Source organism: Strix aluco, chromosome 13 (assembly GCF_031877795.1).
Source record: "Strix aluco isolate bStrAlu1 chromosome 13, bStrAlu1.hap1, whole genome shotgun sequence".
Taxonomy (NCBI): Eukaryota; Metazoa; Chordata; class Aves; order Strigiformes; family Strigidae; genus Strix; species Strix aluco.
Genome location: NC_133943.1, coordinates 21,006,840 through 21,027,168, shown reverse-complemented (window position 1 = coordinate 21,027,168; position 20,329 = coordinate 21,006,840). Strand labels below are relative to the sequence as shown.

Sequence of the window (20,329 nt, the reverse complement as noted above, 5' to 3'; positions counted from 1 at the left end):
TGGGCCAGCGCTTGATTTGGGTGATTAGCCTTAAGCCTCATTCGACATTGTGGACAAGCCTTAAGAACTGCTTCACATGTTCTCATGACACAGGCCGTCCCCGGGACCGACACCCATAACAGATCTAATTTCCCTGAGTGGCCTCGCTTAATATGTAGCCCCTCAGCCAGCGGATCTAAATCTTCTTTATCACTGTCAACTACCCTAATTTGGGCCAAGTGATCTACCCGTTGCTTCCATGTTGCAGCGAGGGTCCCATGTCTTGCATGGCCCTTTATCCACCCCACCTTTAGGGGTTGTGACTGACCTGTTTCTAACAACTGCTGCCAGTCCTTGGCCCTCCAAACCTCTGTTCGGCCCACTTCCCCCCGAGCAGATTCCCACAGCATATCCACTCTGTAGCACCCTTATAAGTTGCGCAGGCGTTGGTGTAAATCACAGCGGCACCATTCTCTGCCACCAGCAAGAGGGCACGCAACTCTCGCGCCTGCGCGCTCTGTTCTCCCTCCTCTGTGTTCTTTTTACTGTACCAGTTTCCAAGGCTGTTGCTTTATATTGCCATTTTAATCCCACTCGGCAGGTGGAGGCCTCAGTAAAGCACACTCCTTGTGTCCCTGAACCTGCAGTCAGTTCAGGTGCCTCCTTGACTGGGGAAGGTTTACAGGGTTGGCCTAACAAACCCAAATCTGGGTTTATAGGCTGTTGCAGCTTGGAGATTTTGACTGGACCCTCTCTTAATGGCAGTAACTGACTATCTCCCTCTAAATAAGCATGCTGTGGCGGCCTGGGCGACCCCTCAAACTTAAAAGAAGAAAATACCCTACAATATCCTGCATGGTACGCAACCTCTCTGCTTCCTTAACTGCCGTTTCCTTAAACGAAGTGGAAGAAAATAGCAAAGATCTAGCTGGTCCCCACAGTCCCTTTGGAAACACACCGCAAAAGGAGGCATGTTCTGCAAATCCCCACTCCACCCTCAACGGATCCTGTGGGTATAAGGGCCGCAACTTCTGGCAGGTCTTAAGTTCCTCCTTTAAAATACTCAGGGCCTCTGTATGTTGTGGAGTCCAGTCCCTCTCTATTTTTTCAAAGCAGAACATATAAAGGACGAGCAATCACCGACAACCCCAGTATATGCTTTCTCCAGTAACCCAATGTAATGGCCTCAAGGTACGCCAGGGAAGGTTCAGACTGGATATTAGGAAGTATTTCTTTTCAGAATGGGTAGTCAGGTGTTGGAATGGGCTGCCCAGGGAGGTGGAGGAGTCCCCATCCCTGGAGGTATTTAAGAGTCAGTTTCACATAGCACTTAGGGATATGGTGTAGTTGAGAACTGTCAATGTTAGGCTAATGGTTGGACTAGATGATCTTCAAGGTCTTTTCCAAACTAGACGATTCTGTGATTCTGTGATTCTGTACCTAGCAGGTGCTGTAATTCTGCCTTATTACCTGGAATTTGCCCCTTTTCAATAGCTGATAGGGTATCATCAGGTACTGCAACTGCTCCAGCCACCCACCAAGCTCCTAAAATGTAATTGCTTGCCCAGGACCTTGACATTTAGAGGGCAGAATATCTAGTCCCTTCTTAGTTAACAGGTCCCAGATGGTTTCAGCCACTTGCCCTACCTGTTCTTTACTATCTCCACCAACCAAAATGTCATCTGTATACAGATATATATGGACACCCAATGGCATCTCCACCGTGTCGAGAAGTTTGGCCAAAGCGTTCTGAGCAGTAGTGGGGGAATGTTTATATCCTGTGGGAGGCAATTAAAGGTGTATTGTGTCCCTTCCCAAGTAAAGGCAAACTGGGGCTTATCCTCGTCCCTTAGGGGAATCATAGAAAATGTCTTTAACCTCTACAGCAGCCATCCATGGGCGAGCTGCTGCCTGTATTGCTGTTACTAGTGATGTTATATTTGGGACAGCAGCTGTTAAAGGTGGGGTGTAACTACTCAATTTCCAGTAGTCAATCATTAGCCATCACCGCCCATCTGGATTACAGACTGGCCAAACTGGAGAACTGTAAGGGGAATGGGTGCGACTTATAAACACTCTTTTCTCAAGATCTGTAATTACCTCTAAAATACCACTTTGGCAGCAGTTGGCAATGGATATTGAGAGACACAGGTTACTTTAGATCGTGGTAGTAAAGGAGCAACCTGCAAAATTCTTACAGGAGTCACCCCTGTTCCTCTTCCTCCAAAACTCCACACTCTACCATGTGGTAAATACCATTTTTTAACTGCCAACACATCAAACCCGAATAAATTTCCCTTATAAGGGCTTAAAGCCAACCCCACAGCTGTCATCCTCTTTTCCCCTGGTAAGATACCCCTGTAAGATTTCCATCTGAGATTACTGAAGCATTGCCAAACACGAAGGGTGAGCTGCGGAGAGTCTGCTGGACACCGTCCATGCGATACCAGCTGTATGTACTTCTGTGGTGCCATCATTGATGAAAGGGCCCACAAAAGCTGGACTGAAAGGAAACGGTGGCATGTTCATGGAGGTGAATGTGTCAGTGGCAGTGAGTAGGGCCTGGGCATCTCCTGATGTGAAGGGTGACCTGGAGCAGTGGGAAGAGTTCCCTGACGGAAGTGGAAATGTTTGGGAAGAGCATGGGCCATGACATAAACCAAGAATGAGAGATGATGTGCTTGTGTTGAGAACGCGTGTCGCAGACTGTGGAATGGAGGATGCCTGGAGGAAAGCATGAGGCAGGATGGGCAGAGAGTGTTCCTTTGCAAGACCCTTTCCCAGGCTCTAAGGTGCAGACTTGGAGACCTCCTGGATCTGGAGAAGGTTACATGGTATTGAAATGTCTACAATGTCCTTTGAGGTTATGAAGATCTCCACCAGAGACAGTCCCTCGTGCTGCTACGTGGTTGCCGTAGGGAATGTCCTGGTAAGAGGAGATGAGATGCAGAGTACTGGCTGTTGTCTGATGAACAAATCCTGCTGGTTTTGAGAAGAGTGTTGTGGGCGGGCAGCGCTTCAGCCCGCTGTCCTTGTGTAGTGGTGGGCATCCATAGCAGCTTCCACATGCGTTGATGTTGCCGTGATGGTTCCTTGCTCCTCCTTGGGCAGGATTTGTAAGCGGGTGTGAGGAGGAGGTGGGTGTAATCTGTGTGTGCTTGATTTCCCCTCCTTCTGCACTTGCACAGTCGGCCTCGGCAGAGATGGTGTGTCCCCTTGTCATGCTTAACTCCGATATGTGCACGTTGGTGCCAAATCCTTCACAGCAGCCCAGCTCTGGTTTTCTGTGGTACAAATTCCCCCACCCAGTTGACATCGTGGGTGCGCTGGTGCTTCAGCGTTTGGTGTGGTTGTCCTGAAGAATGAAACCCGTGTGGACTGGAATCAGAGCTGTGTCATGGTTTGAGCCCAGAGGGAAACTGAGCACCAGGCAGCTGTTCACTCAGCCCTTCCCCCTCAGGAATGGGAAGGAGGAAATAAAGTGAAAGGCTCGGGAATTGGGATAAAGTCAGAGAGGGCTGACTCGACCATTATGGTTACAGGCAAAAGACAGACTTGTTAGGGGAAGAAAAACCATCACTTGCATTCAAACACTAAAAATGACAACACTTAACAGAGAGAGTGGGACAGTGAAAGGCATTAACACATCTTAAAAAACACCTTCTGCCCCCCTCCCTTCTTCTTGGGCTCAGCTTTGGTCCCGACCTCTCTACCTTCTCCCCCCCAGTGGCGCAGGGGGCAGGGAATGGGGGGTTTACAGCCAGTCCGCCGCTCCTCCCTCCTCAGAGGGCAGAAACCTCACATTCCCCTGCTCGTGCGTGGTGTCTCTCTCACAGGAGACAGTGTTCTGTGAGGTTTCTCCAACATGAGTTGATACAAGGAAACGCTCACCTTCTTTGCAATGTATTTACTTATAGCAACTTATAATGATTTCTGAGTATTGCTTAATAATCCTGCTTGCCCTGAGTGCTCTGTGGAAGCTCACCAAGGACTACTGTGTTCATCAAAACAAAGCAGTTTTCTGTGGAAACTTACCAAGAATTACCATGTTCAGCAAAAATATGCTTCTTGTGCTTGGAAAGCAGATGTGCTCTAACTAGTTTAGTCTTTGGTAATGAATAAGATAGCCATATATGGACGGTCGAAATGGATACACTGGTACTTTTAGATAAGATCGAATGAGTAAACCGGCTGAAAACACTCTTGTTATTCAAGAAATTGGCTGAGAGAATCTGCACATGCTCCGAGGAAAAGTACAAGGTGAGGAGGACTGTGAGCCTTCCTCCAACAGACCCCGGAGACGCCCCCCAGGAGGCAACATGCAGGTGCAAAGGGAATATAAACTGCTGACACCAGCCTCTAGAGCTAACCCAGCCTCACTCATGCATGTGGATATTTGTGTTATGTAACCAATGAATATGTATATGCACACTCGATAAGTTTTTGGTAAAATGTGCTGGGGGGGTGCAAGCTTTGTGGAGAAATCCCCTTGCACCCCAGTGCCGGAGTAACCATACCTGCTGTATAACTCTCTGAGCGTAGAGTCTGTTTCCACAAATCAGAGTCCTTCCCAGGCCGCAGGCAGATCTCTGCTCCACCATGGACCTCCATGGGTGGCGGGGGGGGGGCCCTGCATCTCACCCCGGGATACAGGGGCGGTGTCTCTGCACTGGCTCACCTCCCCCCTTCCTCCTCCTTTATTCCTCTGACCTCGGTGTTCACACAGGTGTCCTTCTCACAACTCTTCCTCACACATTCCCTTCCTTACATATGTTATCAGAGAGGCACAGCCACCATCGCTAATTGGCTCAGCCTTGGCCAGAGGCGGGTCAACTTGGAGCCAGGGGAGCTTCGAGAAGCTTCTCACAGGGGCCACCACTGTTGCAGCCTCTGCCGCTATCAAAACCCCGGCACACACACAAACCCAGCACAAGCTGTCCCAACTCCCATCACAGAATCGTTAAGACCTCTGCTGTGCAGCTCTGTGGTGTTTCCATCTGAGATTGCTGAAGAGGCACAAGGCATTCGTGGTGGAGTTCCAGCAGCTGGGAAGAGCCTGCCAGTCACTGTGTGGCTTTGCATCCCTCCAGATGTTCTTTGTGCCAGTCGTGAGGGAAGGTGAGGGCGTGCGAAGGCCTGGGTCATGCTCAGTGTGGGCTTTAGTGCTGGGGCTTGGTGTTGTGGTGGAGAAATGTGTGGGTACTGTGGCCGCGATCCTCCGAGTGGCACGGAGTAGGGCTTGGGGCAATCAGGGGGAGGGTGACTTTGAGTGGGGAAGCGTCTTTCCTGAGGAAATGGAGATGGTGTGTAGAACATGGAGTGTGTCACTGGGGAAGAACTGGAGGATGTGTGCTCAGCTGTGGAGATGCCGTTTCCCAGGGCTTGGGCTAGAGGATTGCAGTAGAAAGCCTTGGGAAGACGCCCGGCGCACCGTGCTGCTTGCCTGGGATCCTCTCAGGACCTCCAGAAGCGCTGCATGTCCTCGTGCCTTGGTGTTCTCTGTACGGTTCCTGTCAGATGAGCAGACATCTGCCATACTCAGCTTGGAGCCCTCCCCTTGGATGGGGAATGGTGTTGGTCAAACTGGAGCTTTTCCAAATTTCAATCACATTTGGCCAGCCTTCTCTGAGCCTCTCCTTGGTTACCTGTCTGCTCTTAGTCCTGCTACAGAGAGGAACAAGTGTTGTGTGTTAAAGAAGTTGTGAAAACTTGTGTTTCAACAGAGCAGAGTGGGATCCTTTGCTTTTCTTCTCCCCTCTTACCAAAAACTTCCATCCTTTTTTTGTTTTTTCCCCCCTTTTCTCACATTGGTAACATAGATGAAATGCAGACTGCTGAATTTGGGCAGCTGTTGGGTGGCAGACTTTCAGGTAATTGGCCATTACTTTTGGGAATGGCTTTTTGAGTCTCCTGAGCTGAGGTTGATGTTGAGAGAACGTGCTGAGCTTTGAGGTGTCCCTCCTGCTTCCCCTGTGACAGAAGTGCATGAGGGAGCAGTGCACACTGTCCAGGGTTTTCAAAGCTTTTGAAGAACATGAGTAATATTTTTCTGTCCAGCATCCCCCGAAATTGCTGATAAACTTAAGGGAGCATGTCCCTTAAAACCAATTCCCCTCCCCTGAAAGTGTTTCATTTCTGAAGAAGCACCCAGTGATGCTCCAGGTAAGTCGCTCACACCTACAGTGGATGTGTTTGAGAGACAGATGTGCTTTTGTTCTTGCTCAGCTGCGGCATTTTCCTGTTGGATCGAGCGAAGGTTGCCTGGGTTGTAATGCCTGTAGGGTTGGAGCAGCAAAGCACCACTGCCTGCTCTCGTTCCTCTACTGCTGCTTCCAGGCACGGTGGGAGCAGGCAGCAGCCGGGACAGGTGGAGGAGGGACCTTAATGCGTTTCTGGGAGTGGATGTGTTGGGCATCCAGAAGATGTTCTCAGTGGGGAGCTGTGGTTGCCCCGTGCTTTGTGAGCCTTCCTGGAGGGTTGTCGTGGTGGGCTGTGATGGGTTTGAGTTCCCAACTGAGAGACTCCCCTGGGCTGTTGGGACTGTTTGCTCCTGTTTTATTGGATTTTGAAGTACCTGGGGCTTGGGCTTGTGTTTCAGAGGGTGGTGGATTGTGTTCGGATGTCATGGAGCTGTTCTTTGCCATGTGATTGCCTTGCTGTGTAATCTGCCGGGTCCCGGAGAGGACTGGAGGCTGAGGAGTGTGGCCTTCCTCCCGAGGGGAGGGGAAGTTGCAGGTGCATGGACTGTAGGAAGGTGCTAGGGAAGAGGAACGAGAGCTCTTGCCAAAGGGCGTGTCCCTCCTTCATGGCGAGCGTGGTGCAGCTATTTTTAAAAACGTTTTGGTAAAGGAAGAAATGAAGAGAAGAGACAAGGATGGAAGCAGAAGAGAAGGAGAGACAAAGAAAGGTCAGAGCGGGGCAAAAGGGAAAAGGCAGAGAGAAAGGAAGAGAGGAGAGGAGAGGAGAGGAGAGGAGAGGAGAGGAGAGGAGAGGAGAGGAGAGGAGAGGAGAGGAGAGGAGAGGAGAGGAGAGGAGAGGAGAGGAGAGGAGAGGAGAGGAGAGGAGAGGAGAGAAGAGAAGAGAAGAGAAGAGAAGAGAAGAGAAGAGAAGAGAAGAGAAGAGAAGAGAAGAGAAGAGAAGAGAAGAGAAGAGAAGAGAAGAGAAGAGAAGAGAAGAGAAGAGAAGAGAAGAGAAGAGAAAGAAGAGAAGAGAAGAGAAAGCAGGAAAGAAATATGAAAGAGGAGCAAACAAAAAGGAAGGAAAGGAAGGACTCCTTGCAAGCGAGCAAGCAAGAAGAGATGATTGAGGAAGATTCCCAGCATGCACTGTTGTTATCTCGAGATGCTGAATGGAGTTGAGGAACTCGGCATCCTCGGTACTGCGGGGCACTCTGCAAGGCTTGGTGAAGGGTGGTGAGGAAGAGGAAGGAGAGCTCTTTCCACGGGACATGTCCATGCTTCATTGCGAGCATGGTGTAGACATTTGGGCAAGAATTTGATAAATAAGAAGAACAGAGGAGACAAGGATGGAAACAGAAAAGGAGGGTAGGCAAAACTGAAACAGGGGAAAGAAGGAAAGAGAAGGGGAAGGGAGAACAAGGGCGAGAAAAATAAAATGTCAGAAGGAAATGCACATGGAAAGGAAAAAGAACGGAAGGTCCGACACTATGCAAGTAAAAAGCAAGCCAGGAAGGAAGGGAGGACGATGACACGGAGGAGTGAGAATGGAACCGTAAAGGCGATGAGCGGCACGCACCGACCTGAGCTCTCGGCGCTGAACAGAGCTGGTCCCTGAGAGCCTCGGCCTTGGCTCGATCCCGCGCTCCGGCGCTGCTGCCCCGTCATTAGCGCCGATGGGTGCGACTCTGCTGGTCTCGGCCGCGGAGGCGGCGGCTGGTGAGCTGCGATCGGGGGGAAAGAAGAGAGAAGGGTGGAAAGAGAAGGGCAAGGGGCGGAGAGAGCGGGGGGCGGCAGGGCAAGCCCGAGCAGGAGAAGGAAGAGAAGAGGAAGACGGGAGAGAAGAAAGAGCGAAGAGAAGGAGGAGAGGGACGATGGTGGAAAGAGACGAACCGTGTCGCGTGAGGCGGTGGAGCAGCACACGGTGTCGCTGCAGGCTCAGAAACGGCGGCTCGGCGAGGGCGGCTCCGCCCCGGTGCGGCGGAGAGCCCGGCTGTGAGCGCGGGGGGGCGGCGCGGGGCGGGCAGGAGAGCCGGGGCGTGCGGGCGGCGGCGGGGAGCCGTGCGGGGCCCGGGCGGGTGCCGGCGGCGGCGGCGGCGATGGGCGTGTGCGGGGGCCCCGCGGTGCGGGTGCTGGTGCTGGCGGCGGCCTGGGCGCTGGGCGGCGGGCAGGTGCGCTACTCGGTGCCGGAGGAAGCCAAGGCCGGGACGGTGGTGGGCCGGCTGGCGCAGGACCTGGGCCTGGAGGCGGGCGAGGCGGAGGCGCGGCGGCTGCGGCTGGTGGCGCAGGGCCGGCGGGCGAGCGTGGAGGTGAGCGGGGCGAGCGGGGCGCTGGTGGTGAGCTCGCGGCTGGACCGGGAGGAGCTGTGCGGGAAGAGCGCGCCGTGCGCCCTGCGCCTGGAGGTGCTGGTGGAGCGGCCGCTGCGCGTCTTCCACGTGGAGCTGGAGGTCACCGACATCAACGACAACGCCCCGCTCTTCCCCGCCGCCCGCAGAAACCTCAGCATCGCGGAATCGTCGCTGCCGGGCTCTCGGTTCCCGCTGGAGGGCGCGTCGGATGCGGATATCGGGGCCAACGCGCAGCTCTCCTACACCCTCAGCCCCAGCGAGCACTTCTCCCTGGATTTACAGCGGAGTGAAGAATACCGAGAATCCCTGTTCCTGGTACTCGCGAAAGCGCTGGACCGCGAGACGGTGCCCGTGCACCGGCTGGTGGTGACGGCGAGTGACGGGGGCCGGCCGTCGCTGACGGGCACGATGGAGCTGGTGGTGTCGGTGCTGGACGCCAACGACAACGCGCCCCAGTTCAACCAGTCGGTGTATAAAGTGCAGCTGCCGGAGAGCGCTGCAGAGGGGACGCTGGTGGCGCGTGTGAACGCGACGGATCCGGACGAGGGGACAAACGGCGAAATGACGTTCAGTGCGATCAATACCTTTCCTGCAAAGGGATTAAATCTTTTCCTCTTAAATCCGATGACGGGGGAGATCCGTCTGACGGGCGCTCTGGACTTTGAAGACGCTCGGTCATACGAGATACAAATCGAAGCGAGAGACAAGGGGACGCCGCCGCTGTCGGGTCACTGCAAGGTGGTGGTGGAGGTGCTGGACGTGAACGACAACGCGCCCGAGGTGTGGGTGACGTCGCTGTCGGTGCCGGTGGCGGAGGACGCGCCGGTGGGGACGGTGGTGGCGCTGCTGAGCGTGTCGGACCGGGACTCGGGGGCGAACGGGCGGGTGCGCTGCGCGGTGTGGCCGGCGGCGCCGTTCGGGCTGGTGGCGACGTTCGCGGGCTCGTACTCGCTGGTGCTGCGGGAGGCGCTGGACCGGGAGCGGGTGTCGGAGTACGAGGTGGAGGTGCGGGCGGAGGACGGCGGGGCGCCGCCGCTGCGCGCCAGGCGCGGGGTGCGGGTGCCGGTGTCGGACGTGAACGACAACGCGCCGGCGTTCGCGCAGGCCGTGTACACGGTGCTGGCGCGGGAGAACAACGCGGCGGGCGCGGAGCTGGCGCGGCTGTGGGCGCGGGACCCGGACGAGGCGGGCAACGGGCGCGTGAGCTACTCGGTGTGGGAGGGCGGCGGCGGGGGCGCGGCGGCGGGCGGCGGGTGGCGGGCGGCGTCGAGCTACGTGTCGGTGGACGCGGAGAGCGGGCGGCTGTGGGCGCTGCAGCCGCTGGACTACGAGGAGGTGCAGGTGCTGCAGTTCGAGGTGCGGGCGGTGGACGCGGGGGAGCCGCCGCTGTGCGGCAACGCCACGGTGCAGCTCTTCGTGGTGGACGAGAACGACAACGCGCCGGCGCTGCTGCCGGCAGCCGGCGGCGGGCCGGGGCCCGGGGCCGCGGGCTCGGCGGCGTCGGGGCCGGGCTCGGGGGCGTGGTGGGCGTGGGCGGCGTGGGGGGCGCCGGCGGGGCAGGTGGTGGCGAAGATCCGCGCGGTGGACGCGGACTCGGGCTACAACGCGTGGCTGCGCTACGAGCTGTGGGAGCCGCGGGGGAAGGGCCCGTTCCGCGTGGGGCTGTACAGCGGCGAGGTGAGCACGGCGCGGGCGCTGGAGGAGGCGGACGGCCCGCGGCAGAGGCTGGTGATCGTGGTGCGGGACCACGGGGAGCCGGCGCGCTCGGCCACGGCCACGCTGAGCGTGTCGCTGGTGGAGGGCGCCGAGGCGGCGCTGGCGGCCGCGGGCTCGTCCTCGTCGTCCTCGTCGGGGTCGGGGCTGCGGGCGGCGGAGGGCGGCCCGGCGGCGGCGGCGGCGGCGGCGGCGGCGGCGACGAACGTGTGGCTGGTGGTGGCCATCTGCGCGGTGTCGAGCCTGTTCCTGCTGGCGGTGGTGCTGTACGGGGCGTCGCGGTGGGCGCCGCGGGCGGCCGTGCTGTCGGGGCCCGGGCCGGCGACGCTGGTGTGCGCCAGCGAAGTGGGGAGCTGGTCGTACTCGCAGCGGCAGAGCCGGAGCCTGTGCGTGGCGGACGGCGCGGGCAAGAGCGACCTGATGGTTTTCAGCCCCAACTTCCCGCCGCCGCCCGGCCCCGCGGCGAAGGAGACGCAGCCGGAGCCGCCCGCTCTGCTGGACACGGTCAGTGGCCCTCCCTCCTTCCCTCCCTCCCTCTCTCCCTCCCTCTCTCCGTCCCTCTGTCGCCTGCCGGCCCTTCCCCCGACGCCCCTTGCCCGCTGCCGCCCTTCTGGCGCGTCCCGTGGGCAGGCGCTGGTGGGAGCCGGGCTCATCCCGCGGGGCCTGCGGGCGGTGGGTGCGTGGCGGGGGCTGAAGGGTGGTGGTGGCACCTTTGCCTCTGCCCTCGCGTCCTCCCCGCAGCCCCGGGGCTCTTGCTGGGGCTGAGGGTGTGGGGGGGAAGTGAAGGTGTTGCCGCCGCCAGCAGCATCAGCAGTTCCCATCCTCCGCTGGGCTTTGCTGTTGTGGGTGGCAGTTGTCGTCCCGTTCAGTAAAGTCACTGCCGCTTGCGGGGAGAGGTGCCACGACGTGGGCTTTGGGGCCGCTCTTGCTTGCTGATGTGTGGCATTTGCACCCGAGCTTGCTGAAGGAGTGCAGGACACGCCGGCTGTGGAAGTGGTGATGGTCCCCCAGGCCCTATCTACTGCTTTTTTATCTTTTCTGACTGGTGACTGTGTGGTTATGAGTTGTAGTTCCTTCTCTGTCCTCTTCTTCTTTCATTCTTCTCTATAAGAGGCTTTTTGGACAAATATGTTTTTTGCTCCCACTCTCCTGCCCATGTTGTGAAGTTGCATTCCTTGCTGCAGACGTGGCTTGATGTGCCCTGAAGTGTTTTGATAATCTGTCAATATTTGCATTAGAAAATTCCCTGGAAATCCTTTTTTCAACAACAAAAACTCCCTCAACCAAATCCTGCTACACAACAGATAGCATTCGCTGTACTGGTGTGATCGTCAACATGTGGGTTGGTTTCTCTCAGCATGAAATCAGTGCCCTTTGTCATTGGCGTGTTCCCGACAGCACTTCTACTGAGTGTTGATCTCAGACTTGTAGTATTTTCCCTTTGAAATTTCTGAAGGATTGCCACACCTGAAGGGTCAGCTGCAGAGACTTTGCTGGGCTCCGTCCATGAGATGCCATCTCTATGGTTTTTCGTGGTGCTCTCATGGACAGGAAGGGTCAAGCAAAAGTCGGGTTGAGCCTTGAGGTGGGAAAGGAAATTGTGGCATGTTGTGGAGGTGAATGTGGCAGTGGCACTGAGCAGGGCCTGGCTGTGTCCTTATGTGAAGGGTGACCTTGTGCAGGGGGATGACTTGTTTGTGGGAACTGGAAATCCTTGGGGAGACCATGGGCCATGTCATAAGAAGACAAGAATGGGAGATGCTGTGCTTGTCCTGAGAACGCATGTCCCAGAGTGGGGAGTGGCAGTTGCCCAGAGGAAAGCATGAGGCAGGAAGGGCACAGAGTCTTACTGCCCAGGATCCTTTCCCAGGCTCCAAGTTTCTGCAGTTGGAGGCCTTCTGGATCTTGGGATAGTGTGTGGTATTGAAATGCCCACAGAGTCTTTTGAGGTTATGACAATTTCCCACCAGAGACAGTCCCCTGTGCTGGCACGTACCTGACATAGGAAATGTGCTGGATAAGAGTTGGTGAGATGGTGACTGCTGAATACTGTCTGATGGAGCTTTTCCCTCTTGTTCTGGGCAGGGGGTGGTGGGAGGGTAGCGCTTCAGCCTGCTGTCCTTGTGTGGTGGTGGGCATCCATAGCAGCTTCCACAGCCGTCGATGTTGCCATGATGGTTCATTGGTCCTCCTCAGGCAGGATTTTAAGGGCACACGAGGAGGTGGGTGCAGTCTTTGTGCACACATCTTCGCTTAGGTGTGTGCTTACAGACCCGGTTACAGTAGAGGTGGTGGGTCCTGTTATGACGCATGGCTCCTTCTCATGTCTGAATGGACACACCAAACCATCCAGAGCAGCCCAGCTCTGGTTTTCTGTGGTACAAATTCTCCCACCGAGCTGACACCGTGAGTGCAATTACACTTCAGCATTTGGTGTGGTCTTCTTGAAGAATAAGAGCTGTGTGGACTGAGATGGGAGCAGTCACAGCTCTGATCACAGAATCTTTAAGAACTCCATTTCTCTTTGAAATTGCTGAGAAGTCACAAAGCATCCAGGCAGCTGGGAAGAGTCTAAGAGTCAGAGAGAGCCTTTGCATTGCTCCGTATATTCCTTGTGCCAATGGTGAGGGAAGGTGAGGACGTGCAAAGGCCTGGGTCATGCTCAGAAAGGGGTTTAGAGCTGGGGCATGTTCTTGTGTTGGAGCAATGTGTGGGTATTGTGGCAGTGATGGCTCTGAGTGGCAGTGACTCGGGCCTGGGTATGGGTCATGGGGAGTGTGACCTTGAGCAGGGAAGAGTGTTGCCTGAGGGAAAGGGAGATGCTGGAGAGAACCTGATCTGTGTCATTGGGGAAGAATCGGACAACAGCTGCTTAGCTGTTCTGTTCCCCATGGCACGAAATAGAGGATGCCAGCAGAAAACCTTGAGAAATGTCCCCAATCACAGTGGTACTTGCCCGCGATCCTCTCGGGCCCTCCAGAAGTTCTGCATATCTTGGGGCACTCTTGTTCTTTGCGATATTCCTGCCCGATGTGATGACAGCTGCCATACTTGCCTTTGAGAGATTGGTTTTGATCTGGAATATTGTTGGTCAAACAGAAGCTTTTCCAAAGTTGCACCACGCTGCCAGCCTTCTCTGAAGCGCTCCTTGGTCATCTCTCTGCTCCCTCTCTTGCTAGGGAGGGGAAGAAGCGCTCTGCATATCCGAGATGTTGGCAGAGCTGGAGTTTCAATACACTGAATGGGACCCCTTGGTTTTCTTCTTTGCTCTTACCCAAAACTCCCACTCTTTTCTTTTTCCTTCTCTCACATTGGCAAGGTGTTGGTACCAGTGGATGAGATGCAGATGGCAGAATTCTGTCAGCTCTCGGGTTGCAGAGGATTGGGTGGTTGGCCATCGGTGTGGGGGATGGTTTTCTCCACTATACCAAGCTGAGGGTGACATTGTGAGACTATCATTAGCTCTTGGGTGCCCCGAGGGAGCATGACACCATGTACAGAAATTTCAAAGCTTTTGGGGAACTTCAGTATTTTTTTTCTGCTCATCTTCCCAGGAAGTTCCTTAGAAGCAACTCTCCTGTCCTCAAAATGTTTCTTTTCTCAAGAAGCCACCAGTGATGGTTGTCACTCAGGAAAGTCGCTCGTACCTGAAGGGGCTGTGTTTGAGAGACAGGTGTACTCTTGTTCCTGGTTAGTCGAGGTAACTTAATGCTGGATTGACCGAATGTTGACTGTATTGGAGCAGCAAAGCACCACTGCCTGCTCTCATTCCTTTCCTGCTGCTCCCAGCACAGCTGGGACAGGTGGCAGCAAGCACGGGTAGAGGAAGGCCCCTGATGTTTTCCTTGGAGTAGATGTGTTGGGTGTCCAGGGAATCGTAGAACAGTTTGGGTTGGAAGGGACCCTTAAAGATCATCTTGTCCAACCCCTCTGCAATGAGCAGGGTCATCGTTAGCTCAGTCAGATTGCTCAGAGCCCCGTCCAACCTGACCTTGAATGTTTCCGGGGTGGGGGGTGGGGGCATCTACCACTTTTCTGGGGCACGTGTTCCAGTGTTTCACCATCCTCACTGTAAAAAATGTCATCTTATATCTGGTCCAAATCTGCCCTCTTATAGTTTAAAACTACTACCCCTTATCCTATCTCAACAGACTCTACTAAAAGGTCTTTCCAAATCTTTCTGATAAGCCCCTTTCAGTATTGCAAGGCCACAATAAGGTCTGCCGTGAGCCTTCTCTTCTCCAGGGTGAACACCCCCAACTTTTTCAGCGTGTCCTCATAGGAGAGGTGTTCCATCCCTCTGATCATTTTTGATCCTCCTCTGGACGCACTCCAGCAGGTCCGTGTCTATCCTGTGCTGAGGACCCGAGAGCTGGACACAGCACTGCAGGTGGGGTCTCACCAGAGCAGAGTAGAGGGGCAGAATCCCCTCCCTTGACCTGCTGTTCATGTTTCTCGTGATGCAGCCCAGGACACGGTTGGCTTCTGGGCTGCACGTGCACACTGGTGGCTCATGTCCAGCTTTTCATTCACCCATATCCCCAGGTCCTTCTTGCCCAGGCTGCTCTCAATCCCTTCATCCCCCAGCCTGTGTTGATACAGGGGGCTGCCCAGACCCAGGTACAGGACCTTGCACTTGGCCTTGTTGAACCTCTTGAATTTTGCATGGGCCCACTTCTTGAGCTTGTCCAGGTCGCTCTGAATGGCATCCCATCCTTCAGGCACGTCAACCGCACCACTCAGCTTTGTGTCGTTGGGAAACTTGCTGGGGGTGAACTCGATCCCACTGTCTATGTCTCTGATGAAGATGTTAAACAGTGCTGGTCCCCATACGGACCCCTGAGGGACACCACTTGTCACTGATCTTCACCTGGACGTTATTGACCACTACCCTCTGGCTGTGACCATCCAGCCAATTCCTCATCCACTGAACAGTCCATCCATGAAATCCATATCTCTCCAAATTGGAGTGAAGGATGTTGTGGGGATTGTGTCAAAGGCCTTACAGAAGCCCAGATAGGTGACACCCAAAGCTCTTCCCTTGTCCCCTGATGCAGTCACTCCATCACAGAAGGCCACCACATTGCTGAGGCAAGACTTGCCCTTGGGGAAGCTGTGCTGGCTGTCTCCAATCACCTCCCTGTCCTCCAGGTGCCTGAGCGTAGCTTCTAGGAGGATCCGTTCCATGAGCTTCAAGGCACAGAGGTGATGCTGACAGGCTGGTAGTTCCCAGGGTCCTCCAGGATACCTTTTTTGAAAATGGCCACAATGCTTCCCTTCTTCCAGACATGGGGGACTTCCCTGGACTGCTGTGTCTTTTCCAGAATCCTGGAGGGTGACTTGGTACTACATCAGCCAATGCCCTCAGGACCCTGAGAATGTTCTTAGTGAAAATGCCGTAGTGTTACTTTCATGGCTTTTGTTTGTATGGGTGCTGGGTGGCTCATGCTAATGAAGGAGAGGTGCTCTGTGGGGATTAATGCCCCTGGGTACGTGGGTTCTTGCCATGTTGCTCTGGCAGTACATGTCTTGCTGAAAGGAAAAGCAAGGGCTTGCCATTCATCATGCAGGTGGAAAGTGAGGCAGGAGGAATAGATCTTCATCGCGGTGTATGAAAACTCAGAAATCTTCTGTTGGATTAAAAGACCCTAACAAACCAAACAAACCAACCAAACCAAACCACAAACCAACTTGTCCTACACAGTAGATATCATCCATTACAGTGCTGTGCTCATCAAAATTTGGGTTGTTATTTCACAGAAGGAAACCAGTGCCATTGCCATTTAGAGCTGTCCCGACATCACCTTTAGAAGGATTATTGCTCCCCAGTGCATGACATTTCCACCTGAGACAGCTGAAGCATTGCCAAACGTGAAGGGTTTACTGCGGAGAGTCTGGAGGACACTGTGATATCATCTCAATGTCTTTCTGTGGTGCTCTGATCTATGGGAAGGGTCTACAAGAGCTGGAGTGAGCCCTGAGGTGCGAGAGGAAACTGTGACATGTCACGGAGGTGAATGTGGCAGTGGCACTGAGTAGGGCTGAGCCATGTGCTGATGTGAAGGGTGACAATGAGCTGTGGGAAGACTTGTCTGTGGGAACTGGAAATCCTTGGGAAGACCATGGGCCATGTCATAAGAAGAGAAGAATGGGAGATGCTGTGCTTGTCTTAAGAAAGCATGTCACAGAGTGGGAAACAAAGGATGCCTGGAGGAAAGCATGAGGCAAGATGGACACAGAGTCTTCTTGCCCAGGATTGACTCCCAGGCTCTCAGGGTCTGGAGCTGGAGGCCGCCTAAATCTTGAGATATTGAAATGCCCACAGAGTTTTTGAGGTCATGAAGAGCTCCCACCAGAGGCAGTCCCTTGTGCTGGTGCCTGCCTGACGTAGGCAATGTGTTGGTAACAAGGGGTGAGGTGCCCACTGCTCGATGTCATCTGATGAACCGCTTGTTTTGGGAAAGGGGTTGTGGGAGGGCAGCGCTTCAGCCCGCTGTCCTTGTGCAGTGGTGGGCATCCATAGCAGCTTCCACATGCGTTGATGTTGCCAGGGTGATTCCTTGCTCCTCCTCAGGCAGGATTTGTGAGGACACGCGGTGAGGTGGGTGTAATCTTTGTACTCTCGACTTCCCCTACTTGTGCACTTGCACAGGTGGCCTTGGTAGAGATGGTGTGTCCTGTTGTCACACATGGCTCCTTCTGACATGTGCACGTACACGCCAAACCCTGCACAGCAGCCCAGCTCTGTTGTCCTCTGGTACAAATTCTCCCACCCAGTTGACATTGTGAGTGCGCTTGTGCTTCAGCATTTGGTGTGGTTCTCTCGAAGAACAAAATCCGTGTGGTCTGGGATCAGAGCTGTCACAACCCTCATCACAGAATCCTTAAGAACTCTAACGTGCAGCTCTGTGGTGTTTCCATGTGAGATTGCTGAAAAGGCAAAAAGCATTTGCTGGAGAATTTTATGCAGCTGGGAAGAGCCTGCCGAATGCTGTGTGGCTTTGCATCCCTCCTTATGTTCTCTGTGCCGACTGGGGGGAAGGTGAGGATGTGCAAAGGCCTGGCTCAGACGCAGAGCGGGGTTTAGAGCTGGGCATGTTGTTGGGGCTGAGCAGTGTCTGAGTATTTTGGCAGTGATCGTGCGAGTGGCTCCAGGTAGGGCCTGGGCATGTGTCACGGGGAGGGTGACTTGGAGTGCGGCAGAGTCTTGCCTGAGGGCAACGGAGCTGCTGGGTAGAACACAGTCTGTGTCGCTGGGGGAGGGCTGGGGAATGTCTGCTTAGCTGTGGAGATGCCATTTCCCATGGCGCAGTATAGAGGATGCCAGGAGAAAACCTTGAGAAAAGCCCCAGCGCACGGGGTTCCCCGTATCCTCGCACCCTGTTGTTCTCTGAGGTATTACTGCTTTTGAAGATGACTGCCGTACGCATTTTTAATGCCTTGGTTTTGACAGGGAATGCTGTTGGTCAAAGAGAAGCTCTTTGAAATTTGAATCCCTCTGGCAGCCTTCTCTGAACGTCTCCTCAGCCATCTCTCTGGTCGTAGTCTTGCTAGGGAGGGGAAGAAGTGGTCTCTGTGTTCCAGATGTTGGCAGACCTGGCGTTTCAGTGCAGTGGAAGGGGTTCCTTTGGTTTTCTTCTCTGGTGTTAGTGAGAGCCCCCACCGGTTTGTTTTTTCTTCTCCCACACTGGCGATGTGCTGGATGAGATGCAGAGGGTGGAATTCTGGCAGCTGTCAGGTTGCAGATGTTTGGGCAGTTTTCCAACTGTGTGTGGGAAGATCTTTCCCCTCTGCTGAGCTGAGGTTGATGTTGAGAGAACGTGCTGAGCTTTGAGGAGTCCCTCCTGCTTCCCCTGTGACAGAAGTGCATGAGGGAGCAGTGCACACTGTCCAGGGTTTTCAAAGCTTTTGAAGAACATGAGTAATATTTTTCTGTCCAGCGTCCCCCGAAATTGCTGATAAACTTAAGGGAGCATGTCCCTTGAAACCAATTCCCCTCCCCTGAAAGTGTTTCATTTCTGAAGAAGCACCCAGTGATGCTCCAGGTAAGTCGCTCACACCTACAGTGGATGTGTTTGAGAGACAGATGTGCTTTTGTTCCTGCTCAGCTGCGGCATTTTCCTGTTGGATCGAGCGAAGGTTGCCTGGGTTGTAATGCCTGTAGGGTTGGAGCAGCAAAGCACCACTGCCTGCTCTCGTTCCTCTGCTGCTGCTTCCAGGCACGGTGGGAGCAGGCGGCAGCCGGGACAGGTGGAGGAGGGACCTTAATGCGTTTCTGGGAGTGGATGTGTTGGGCATCCAGAAGATGTTCTCAGTGAAAATGCCGCGGTGTTTCCTGGGTGGTTTTTGTTTGGCTGTGTGATGAGTGGATCATGCTAATGCTGAGAGATATTCCGTGGGGACCAATGCCCCTGGGTACGGAGGTTCTTGCTGTGTTGTTCTGGCAGAGCCTGCCTGCCTGAAAGGGGAAGCGAGAGCTGGACAGTCATTGCACAGGTGGGAAATGAGTGAGGAAGAAGAGTTCTTCCCCAAGGTACATGAAGAGTGCTGGGGAGCTGTGGTTGCCCCGTGCTTTGTGAGCCTTCCTGGAGGGTTGTCGTGGTGGGCTGTGATGGGTTTGAGTTCCCGACTGAGAGACTCCCCTGGGCTGTTTGGCTCCTGTTTTATTAGATGTTGAAGTACCTGGGGCTTGGGCTTGTGTTTCAGAGGGTGGTGGATTGTGTTCGGATGTCACGGAGCTGTTCTTTGCCATGTGATTGCCTTGCTGTGTTATCTGCCGGGTCCCGGAGAGGACTGGAGGCTGAGGAGTGTGGCCTTCCTCCCGAGGGGAGGGGAAGTTGCAGGTGCATGGACCGTAGGAAGGTGCTAGGGAAGAGGAACGAGAGCTCTTGCCAAAGGGCGTGTCCCTCCTTCATGGCGAGCCTGGTGCAGCTATTTTTAAAAACATTTTGGTAAAGGAAGAAATGAAGAGACAAGGATGGAAGCAGAAGACAAGGAGAGACAAAGAAATGTCAGAGCGGGGCAAAAAGAAAAAGGCAGAGAGAAAGGAAGAGAGGAAAGAAGAGAGAAGAGAAAGGAGGAAAGAAGGAGTAAAAAACAAAGAAAGGAAGGAATCCTTGCAAGCAATCAAGCAAGAAGAGATGATTGAGGAAGATTCCCAGCATGCACTGATGTTATCTCGAGATGCTGAATGGAGTTGAGGAACTCGGCATCCTCGGTACTGCGGGGCACTCTGCAAGGCTTGGTGAAGGGTGGTGAGGAAGAGGAAGGAGAGCTCTTTCCACGGGACATGTCCATGCTTCATTGCGAGCATGGTGTAGACATTTGGGAAAGATTTTGATAAATAAGAAGAACAGAGGAGACAAGGATGGAAACAGAAGAGGAGGGTAGGCAAAACTGAAACAGGGGAAAGAAGGAAAGAGAGAACAAGGGCGAGAAAAATAAAATGTCAGAAGGAAATGCACATGGAAAGGAAAAAGAACGGAAGGACCGACACTATGCAAGTAAAAAGCAAGCCAGGAAGGAAGGAAGGACGATGACACGGAGGAGTGAGAATGGAACCGTAAAGGCGATGAGCGGCACGCACCGACCTGAGCTCTCGGCGCTGAACAGAGCTGGTCCCTGAGAGCCTCGGCCTTGGCTCGATCCCGCGCTCCGGCGCTGCTGCCCCGTCATTAGCGCCGATGGGTGCGACTCTGCTGGTCTCGGCCGCGGAGGCGGCGGCTGGTGAGCTGCGATCGGGGGGAAAGAAGAGAGAAGGGTGGAAAGAGAAGGGCAAGGGGCGGAGAGAGCGGGGGGCGGCAGGGCAAGCCCGAGCAGGAGAAGGAAGAGAAGAGGAAGACGGGAGAGAAGAAAGAGCGAAGAGAAGGAGGAGAGGGACGGTCGTGGAAAGAGACGAACCGAGTCGGAAGAGAAAGGAAGAAACGGTCAGGAAAAGGGAGCGGGAGGCGGCAAGAGGAAAGCGGGCGAGGGCGAGCGAGGGCTGTGTGCAAGCAGAGAGCGCTGCAGGAGGAGAAAGCAAGAGCGAAGGAGCGGGCAGAAGGGCGGTCAGGGCCGGGAGAGGGGCTGAGCAGGTCGGGGCCGGCGGCGCGGGCGCTCGTGGGCAGCGCGTGA

General features: G+C 54.7%; 1 protein-coding gene across 1 annotated transcript; it reads left to right on the top strand.

Annotated features, from left to right (window-relative positions):
• The first annotated feature begins 8,219 nt into the window (after window positions 1-8,219).
• Window positions 8,220-10,981, top strand: LOC141929206 (protocadherin alpha-3-like). The gene has a single exon (XM_074838388.1). The coding sequence runs from the start codon at window positions 8,255-8,257 to the stop codon at window positions 10,979-10,981; it is 2,727 nt and encodes a 908-aa protein (XP_074694489.1). The 5' UTR covers window positions 8,220-8,254.
• The last annotated feature ends 9,348 nt before the right edge of the window (window positions 10,982-20,329 follow it).